Genomic DNA, 10,279 nt, shown 5'->3' with positions numbered 1-10,279 from the left:
TGTTTTATCATAAGGTTTGTGTTTTACTGTTGTCCTCACTTATGTCATCCACATTTTCCTTGTCATTGTCATTATTTTCAAAGAAATGTTTATTTAAATCATACATACAGCTATAAAAATATAAGACATTTTATTTTATTCTTTAAACTACTGAGGATGTTTCTTCCTAATTTCATGTATGTGTTTTTTTTTAAATAACAAAAAGGTGCCAATGTTTTTAGACATGTTATATTCATTTTTAGACCATACAATTGGTTGAAAATGAGACAATAAAATTGGGTGGAATAAACCAGATTTTCACTTACAACAAATAAAAACATTTTTATTCTGCCCACCTTGATTTTATGAAGAAAAAAAATTAATTACATTATTTGTAATTTGGAGGAAATGTCAGCTGTATAAATTTTTTATTTGTTTTGATTTCATTATTGGTTATTAATATTAAATATATTTAGATTCAACTGTAAGGAAACTCCTTAAACCGGGTCAATATACTTAAATCTTTTATCAGTATATGAAAATAATTTAGCCAAAACAGATGTCAAATGAATTATAGCATAGTTATATTGTCTGTTATTACAGATAAAATGATTAAATATAAACAGATTACAATTCAACACATTTTCCACATTGATTACACCTGTAACATGCACACACGCTAATTCTGCATCATACATTTTCATTTAAATTTCTTTATCTATATATTACTTACTACAAGAAAATAAAAACAAGACTTGGTATACAAAAACAGCGCAGTGCTTCTACTTTTTTGGTCCATGAAAAAACATTCAAACAAACTTTTAACTGTTGAATTGATCACACTTTTATTGATTTCTTTGAATGTAGATTTTGATTGCTATATATACTGTGTATTTTTAAAATATGTATCTTTAAACCTCATTATCTAAAAATGACTTTGATGAAATGTCTGTGCTGAGCCATAAATCTGTCTAAAATGAAGGTTTTTACAGAGGAATATGTTCCCACTGCATCATTAGGTTTAACCATTATTATGCCATGTTCAAATATGAAATTTAAGTATTTTTTTAGTGTTTTATAAAATATTTTAAATGGGCATCACAGTGGCGCAATGGATAGCACAATCGCCTCACAGCAAGAAGGTTGCTGCCTCGAGCCTCGGCTGGGTCAGTTGGTGTTTCTGTGTGGAGTTTACATGTTCTCCCTGTTGGTTTCCTCCGGGTGCTTACCTCACAAGTCTAAAGACATGCTCTATAGATGAGATGGATAAGCTAAATTGTCCTTAGTGTTTGTGTGAATACGTGTGTGCAACCCGCATAAAACATATGCTGGTTAAGTTGGCGGTTCATTGCGCTGTGGCTACCCCTGATTAATAAAAAGACAACCGAAAATTAAATGAAATGTAACATTTTAAGATTAGTCAGTGTTACAGCAGTTCAGACTTTTTATTTTAATATAGAGCTAGGCTTCTTAATGCCTCAATATGTACACAATAGTCTGGCTAACTTCTGTATTTTCTGAAAAATTGTCTATTGTCAAAAAAATTAAACCTTCAATTTAGATTTTGGGCAAGAAATGTGTGCAAATTACTGCATATTCAATCATTAAATAATTATTGTTTGGATATTTAAACATAAAACTTAAAATGTATAATACAAATAGCATATTTGTCGTTGCTACTGTAGGCAAACAACCGAGGGAAATATGCTGATAAATGTGAGTTATTTTCCCCCCGTTCACCTGCAGTGTGCAGGCCACCGGTTTGTTTCAGACCAGCAGGTGTCGCTGTTTCCCGTGTAATGACACTCCACCTCCGGCGAGCTCTGTGTGAAGCAGCGTCTCCCACCACACCGCTCAGATGAAGTAGAGCTGGAGCTGCTGGGACGAGCTCGAGCCTGTGTTGTTTGGGATGTCGAGGATTAAATATGGCCACTAGCTAGCTGATTTACCACAGCCAGCGATCGCCTAGAAAGCAGTGGCATCAGCCGTGAAATATGGACTTGAAGAGCGCGAGAGGGTCTCTTTAAAGCGGTTCTCAGTGAAGCTTGATCGCATCGGCTGGTCTGGTGAGTTCTCATGGATATGCGGATACACTGGAGACATGCAAAACACACACATACACACAGGCGCGCACACACGCTAGCTTTCTTCCTCCAAAACACAGCTCCGTTATTATTTATTTCGACAAACGTAAAGATGGCATTCGGTTTAAATAAATGGTTGTCCATGCAGTCCTGCTTGTTGGAAATGAAACGCACAGTTCGGGTTGTGTGTAGCCGGGCGATTAGCCGTGGCTAGGATAGGATAGATAGGTGGACTCCGCTAGCCTGTTAACGTTAGCTGCAGGCGAATAATCATTCATGTGGAGACAATTCACAAATACTCTAGCTTATTGCGAAAGAGCTCGAGTTAATCGTATGCGTGATTATTATGGCTCATTTTGAGGTTATTTAGGCGGTGTCTGGTGAGCTGTAATTGTGTTGTGAGCTCGCACTGTCACTGAGGATATCGCCTCATCCACGACTGTAACGTTACTGGATTTGTTTTTAGCCGCTGTCAGTTTACAAACACGATGATATGTCATGTAATATTTTATAATCCGCTTGATATTCGATGTTATTTTCCTCTCTCGTGCTATTATAATTTTCCTGTATATTTACATTGTCATAACGTATGATTTTTGTCCTTGTATGCTTATTATAATTTATAATAATGTATATTCACAAAATGCGTATATTGTCTTTAACCTTTACGTTTTGTTTACTTTTACTGGTTTAATTTTTGTCAACTGTATGTAGCCTACTGTACAGAGTTTACTTTGGCTGACAATATACCCCAGATGTCCATACTCCATCCATCCCTTCCATCCATCTGCCTGTCTGTCTGTATGTCTGTATGTTTGACTGTGTCTGTACTTCAATTTCCCTCAGTATCTGAGCATTTAAGTGTTATGGATGTGACATTTGCAGCAGAAACCTGAAACATGTATTCACAGAAAATTTAATACTATAGTGAACCATCTGTTTATAGGTCCCAAAAAAAAACCTAACCACTAGGCATGGGCCGGTATAAGATTCTGACGGTATGATAACCTTTTATAAAAATATCACGGTTGGATGGTATTGTGGTTACTGCTCTAAAATATATTCTATTTAAATGTCTGGGTAAAAAACTAAAACTTTCCCCCCTTTGAACACAATATAGTTTATTTTGAGAAATATTTAAAGTATTTTGGAGCAGTAATCATGTCAGGTTAAATAATTTAAATGAATCATTGACCTCTGCTGTCTTCTTTAGTTTCAAAAACACAGATTTCTTTACCATTTAAAACAGCATTTTTTGGATATCTTTTCTGCTGAAGATACTGTTGTTCTAAAAAACAAACAAAAAAGAAAAACGTACATGAAAATCCTTACATATACCGTAGGAATGGTATAGCAAAAAAAATTGGTGGTTTTAAAACCTTGACTATTTCAAAACTATTTAAAGGTGGTATACCTTTAAAATGGTTATCGTCCCATGCCTACTAACCACAGAGTTAAGGAAGCAGAAAAATATCAATCTGTAAACATATTTTAAATGAGGGTAATGAACATGCATTATGGATGTGACCAAAGAATTCACAGTATACAACACACTTTGTAAAATTTCTCTGAAATAAACTTCACAACCCAAAAGATCTTATGTTAATTAAAAGGATAAGAGTTCAAGGTTTCTTCTATGGCGGGGCGCCACACCAATATTCATTCCGCCAGTGCTACATTACAGCTTCTCATTCAAAACATTCAGTTCTATTTATTTATTTTTTGGTTGTTTTATAGAAAACACAATGTATAGCTTTCAGTTAGGATGAACAGAGTTTCCGTAATTATACTCAAAATATAAAGGTCTATGATTCTGTATGCAAGAAACAAAGGATTTATCTTGCTGGAGTTTATAGCTGTTTCACTTTACTTCAGGATGCATAAATGCCGCTCTGTGAGTCTATTGGTGACATAATAGCATCCTAGCAAACATAAATAATCCTAGCAAATCTAATAAATGTTGAAGACATACTCACTACATAAATGCACTAAATCGCACTTCGGCAGCGTTTATATGGAGAGCGCACAAGAAGATCTGCACTTGCGCAGTGAATATTTGAAGACGTCCTAGAAGTTTTGTGCATGAACAGAGGAAATTGGTGCGCAAGCAAAGAGATTGGCATGCTTGTATTACATGAATTCGATTTCAACTTGTAATACTGTGCTCACGACATTTGTCATTGAAATAACGCCATAGGTAGTTGGTGGATCTGTGTAAAAGGATTGCCGCCACAGCTGAAAAAAACCTAGAGGAAACACTTGAGTTAGCGCTCTTTAAAGCAAACCTTATTTGTTTGATGTAATATGAAATGGTCACTTGTGTGTAGGCAATGGACCGGTATAAGATTCTGACAGTTTGATAACCCTGGATAAAAATATGGTAGCACAGTATTGTGATTACTGCTCTAAAATATGTTTTATTTATGTCTGTGTGAAAAACATTTTTCCCTCATTGAACACAATATATTTTAAGAAACATGTAAAATATTTTTGAGCAGTAAACAGGCCAGGCTAAATAATTCAAATAAATCATTTATCATTTACTTATCCACAGGATTTGTCAAATGTGTAAATATTTAGTTCGCGCTTTTGCCTTTGGATGTCTCTGGGAGAAAAGCACCTGCATGAATGCTAAAGTTTTAAACAAAAGTGAAAGCATCAACAAAAGCCAGACCCCTTCTGTGTTTACAAATAGAGCTCATTTCTTGTTAATGATGTCAGAATTTACCGGTATTTTGCCGGATGTGTGAATGCTCTTTTCCCCAAAAAATCTGGAACGTCCTCGCCTGTGTGAACAGAGCTTTTTTAATCATGCCCAAAACTCAAAAAAAAAAAAAAATGTTTAAAGACATTGAAAGAGACATTTTTGAGTATTTGAATTAGGCATGGACCAGTATAAGATTCTGATGGTATGATAACCTTGGTTTAAAATATCACTGTTACACGGTATCATGATCACTGCTAAAATATATTCTTTTAAAATGTCTGGTTAATAACTAAAACCTTTTCCCCCTTTGAAAACAATTTATTCTATTTTTTGAAAGATTTATAATATTTTGGAACAGTAAACCTGTCCGGCAAACTAATTCAAATGAATAATTGACTTCTGCTGTTTTTATTTGTTTCAAAAACACAGATTTCTTTACAATTTAAAATGGTATCTTTGGAGATTTTATTTGCTGAAGACACTGTTGTCCTAAAAACAAACAAAAAATGTAAATAAAAACTCTTGCACATACCTTTGGAAAGGTATTACAGAAAATGTTGGTGGTTTTTAAACCTTGACTTCTCCAAACCACAGTATACCTTGAAAACGGTTATCGTCCCATGCCTATTTTGTACAGTACTGTAAAATGCAAGCCTACTCAAACAACTTAAAAATGGTTTCTCTATTTTAGTGAAAACTATTTCTTTCATGGCGAGGTTGAAATGCATGGAATTGCTCATCTGTCTATCTGTCTGTTTATCTTTCTGTATATCTGTCTAAATGGGTTTGAATGTGTGTGTATCTAAACCCCAATTTAAATCTATATTTTTTAATGTGCGTGTGCGTGTTTTTCCCTATGTATATCTCTCTGTTTGTGTTTATCTACTGGGTATGTATCTATCTGCCTGAATTTGTTTGTATGTATGTATGGCAATACCCCAATTCCCCCCATTTTCTGTCTATCTCTCTATCTGTCTGTCTGAATCTGATGTTTGATTCACTGGAGACATTGATGTGAATAATATCACTGTACACTCACATACACATTCATTAAGGCTGAAGCTAATCTCAATAATGTCATAAGTTGTGATTTGAAGGCCGTGGTGATTGATTGGGACACAGTGTGATGGTGAGGTATTGGGCAGCTGTGTTAGGTGAGGGGTCATGGACTCACTAGCAGCTGTGTGTGGTATCGACACCTCCCGGCTACTCATTTACATGCCATTTCATTTGTATTGCGTGCCTTTGTAATTCCATACAGAACTATGAATACAATTAGAGAAAGGCTATGATTGTGGTTTCATTATATCAACAACCCAATCGTTTGTATTGTGCAAGTCATTGAACCTGCTTTTCTTCCAGAGTCATCATAATATTGGCTTGAGGCCATATCAGTCACACATCACCTAAACTGCACACATTTGGATGCTATAAACCTTGTATGTCCATTATTAAAACTTGTTTGGCTTACAGGATTTGTAGTTCAAGCTTTTTGTTTTTAAATTAATGATATTTTGTTCTGTTGCTGTGCTTTTAGATGAGGTAATTTAGGTTATTGTACAATGTTACAGTACATTCAGTCCATGCCATTTAGAAAGTATGGATCTAATGTAAAACATGGTGAATTGTGACTGACTGGCTCACAGAAATGTATTTTGCTTCATAATGTCTTGTTCAGTGGACTTTAATGATATTTGTCCATCTGATGTGAGATCTGCAGGGGGCAATAATGGTCAGTTTGGAAAAGGAAGCAATTGTACATTAATATTTCTCACTTCACTAGAATTAGAGAAAGATATTTACTCACTGTGGTGCTGCAAGAAGTTTGGCTAAAAGTAAACAGATAAAATGAGAATTTGGAAAATGGAATTTATTCAACCTTATTAACCTTTCTGTTCATTGTTCTTAAGTATAAAGCACATTTGATGTAACAATATTGCAATTGTTATGATATCGAGTAACACAATTAAACTGTTTATTTTCATATAAAATGTTGTTTTATTGTAATTGATCCATTTTATATTCATTTCGGCCTCAGTTTAAATAGTCAAATATGATTTTGTTTACATAGTCCATTAAATGCACTGCGTGAAAAATTATCTGATCAGTGAGTCTTGAGAAATAAATGTTTTTATGTTGCTTTAGCTTAAAATAATCTAAAATGTTTCAACTGAATTTCTTTTTTATGATTTATTAGATTTACTTAAAGGGCACCTAAGATGAAATCAACAAAGCTCATCATTTCAGAAAGGCTTGAATAAACGCCACCACAAATACATCAAACGAACTTACTTGGTATTTTTGACTAATGAGCTGTATTTCAGATTCATCTGAGGCTGTCTCTGTTGCTGTGCTGTTTAACTGATGTAACGCATGATGACAAGCACGCACATGGGAACGGTGGGTTGGGAGAAGCATAAACATTTAAAGTCACAGGCTACAAAAACATCTACAATGTATCCAGACACCAAAATGGGCATATTCTGGAGGCTATAATAAATAATCTAATGTGTATTTTGAGCTGAAACTTTACAGACACATTGTAGTGACACCAAAGGGTTATCTTCCATCTAGTAAAAAGGGTAAAATATGTGCCCTTCAATATTTAATAATGTAATGTAAGCTTTGGTAGAAATAATGTGTCATAATCAATAACTTTACATTTGAATGTAGAATCAAAATATGCTTATTCCTGCCTGTACATATTAAAACATATAACATAATAATTGCTCACTTTTAACTTGATTCTAATTTAAAATTTTTAGTATTATTGCTTGGTAAAAAGAATACTAATGTATTAGGAAAGAAATTTTAAAATATGCATGGGGATCACAAACATTTTATTACACTTATATTCTTTTATTCCTTAAAAAACATCTTTGATCCCTATGAATTATTTATTTTTATTTCAATAGGTACATGCTGTCTGAAACTGCACTACTCAGTCATCACCTGTGCTTGATAACACAGAGGAGCACAATTCTAAATCTGCTTTGTCAAGTGAACTTGTGCTCCGTGTGTATTTTGCGGTGAATCAGCAAACACTTTAGATCACACTTGTGATATTTTACACATTACTACAGTCTTGAAGCTGTAGGTTTCGATTAAATGACTTTATAGGAAACATGACTCACAGTACATGCAAAGAACTTTAGCTGAAGTATTCCTCATGTTTGAGTAACCGTAAAAGCAGCCAGCAGTAATGTGCTTTGAGCAACAATTCTCTACTTTTGTGTCTTTGTGAGCTGGTTTTGATCTTTATGTCCTCAGACTGTTATTTAGTGCTTTGCTGCAGTCAGATTGTTTTGCCCTTTATGTGATGTTTTGTGTGTGTGTGTGTGTGTGTGTGTGTGTGTGTGTGTGTGTGTGTGTGTGTGTGTGTGTGTGTGTGTGTGTGTGTTTTTTTATACTTTCCTTTTGTAACATCCCTAATTCTCTATACCTTTTTATGTGTTATATTGTTTCATAATTTAATTATTTTAAAAAATCTATAATTTAAACCTTTATTTGTTGTGTTTAGCTAAGGTCCCTCATCATGTGAAAATCATTATTTGTACATACAGATTCACAGAAATTACAAAAAATGCTTAATTATACTAATAATTCTGTAATTTTTTTGTTTATCTAGGGCTGTGCAATATGATTATATATTGACAAAATTGACAAAATTAAAAGTCTATCATTTCATAATATTTCATAATATTTCTTGGTGTCAAAAAAACATTGTTTACAGTAGGGGTGTCAATTAATTGTTCGATGCATCGCGATGCAGACGTTAGAGCCAATCGCAGCCCTTTCTGTTGAGCTTGTGACCAATGTTTAACAACTTGATCGACAGAGCTTGCAGACTTTTATTTACGTTTGTTTATTTGCCTTAAATGCTCATGTTGTTCTCTGCATGTACTGGAGTTTTATTTAAAACATTCAAAAAGAGTGTTTTCTTTGAGCAGGTTAAATTAAAGGTACATTACATATAACGACTGCTTGTATTAAAGGACAAAATTGTATTACAAAAACATATAAGATGTGTTTTTAAATGATACATTTTAACACAAGAATTGTTGTTTTGAATTAAAATATACAACTGTGTATGGAAAGCATCGTCTATACACCATGATGCACCGAGATGTCGAATTGATTTGAAAGAATGGCATGATAATCGAAACCGAACCATAAGATCAGTTAAGGTTCACACCTCTAGTTTACAGTAATACTTTATCATCATTTAAAAGAGTGCAATATTACACTTAAAGCAGAAACGAGAACAAGAGAAATTTGCACACTTGTAAATACAATGTTTATATTAAGCATTTTAATTAGCAATATTTTATGATGTCTGCAATCATTAGTTTATAAAAGTGTTTAATATTTCATACTTTTTTTTTATTTTAACATTATCAATCAAACACAGTCAGATTTAAATGTGGTCAATGATTTAAAAATATCAATCAATTTAATGAACAAAATGTATTAAATCATGACATTTTTCGTTATCAAGATATGATATGACTTATAACGTTGTATTAGATGTTTGTCCTACATTCAAAAATACTTTTGCTGCTGGTTTGAACTACTTATTTAAAATGAGTTGAAACAACACAATTCTTTTTTTTTGTGGGACAACTTAATAGTTTTATGTTTATTCCACTTAATTTGTAAAAATCATGAAGTTAATCGGTTTGTGTTGCCAACGACATGAAAGAATTGTGTAGATCCCAGCATTTTTTACAGTGTAGTCACTCCCATAACGCATGCTTATTTGCCTTTTTTGGGGGAACTTAAATATATTTAAGAAAAACAAACATATTTTGAATGTCAATTCAAGATGGGGCACTCTGAGCATTGTCATTGCCAGATTAATTAATGTAAAACGTTCAAATATCACATCCATAGTGCTGGAGTAGTCTGTTTCAAGTGTTTTGTCTGTGTGTGGATGTTCTATAAGTCAGATGACTGACTTCTCCTTTTCAAAGTGCCCTCTCGTGTAGACTTACTAAGGCATTGCCATGATTTGCAGTTCCTCCTCGATCATTATCGATGGATCCCCCTTTACTCTTGATTTGGTATCTCCTGGTATGACACTGGTCGCCCCCCCATGACGTGTCCACGTGGTAGAGCTGGTGACAGGGTGGATCAGCTGTGCCAGTCCCTGCAGGCTGCTTGGCTCTCTGGCGCACAGGTCTCCTGGCAGTGCCAGCGACGAGCCTGAATCGCCGCTCCCTCCCACAGCGTCCTATAAATGCTCTGCCCTCTCTCTTTTTTCCCTCATCGGCACGGCTCAGATTAACAACCATTATTTTCTTCAGCAATCTTAGGATCGGAAGTGCATCGTTAACTACGCAGGATGCTTGCAGAGCACCGGGAGAACAGTAGGTATGGAAAAAAACATGTTTGATCAGCGTGTCTCCATGGTGACAAGGCGTTTGTTTACAGTTCAGAGCCGTGTGTCATGGATTTATTTGCTGCGATGGTGGTCTTGAAATGGCTTCTTACTTTCTGCTGAGGATTT

The 10,279-nt window shown here is 34.5% G+C and overlaps 1 protein-coding gene across 32 annotated transcripts in view; it reads left to right on the top strand.

Annotated features, from left to right (window-relative positions):
- Positions 1-1,835: 1,835 nt before the first annotated feature.
- Positions 1,836-10,279, top strand: part of wdfy3 (WD repeat and FYVE domain containing 3) — a 152,958-nt gene continuing 144,514 nt past the window's right edge. For 16 of the 32 annotated variants that reach the window (XM_087253741.1, XM_087253737.1, XM_087253739.1 and 13 more), the window contains exon 1: positions 1,836-2,045. Coding sequence is in view for 16 of the 32 variants with exons in the window: in XM_087253733.1 (XP_087109859.1) it covers positions 10,115-10,143 (29 nt within the window). In the remaining 16 variants the exon portion in view is untranslated. Of the gene's footprint in view, positions 2,046-9,904; positions 10,144-10,279 lie in introns of those variants that run through there. The other 16 variants (XM_087253733.1, XM_087253725.1, XM_087253731.1 and 13 more) reach the window with 1 other exon arrangement.

This window comes from Danio rerio, chromosome 5 (genome assembly GCF_052040795.2).
Source record: "Danio rerio strain M-AB ecotype USA chromosome 5, GRCz13ab, whole genome shotgun sequence".
Lineage (NCBI taxonomy): Eukaryota > Metazoa > Chordata > Actinopteri > Cypriniformes > Danionidae > Danio > Danio rerio.
Note: the sequence above shows the minus strand (reverse complement) of the source record. Positions and strands in the feature narration are given on the sequence as shown.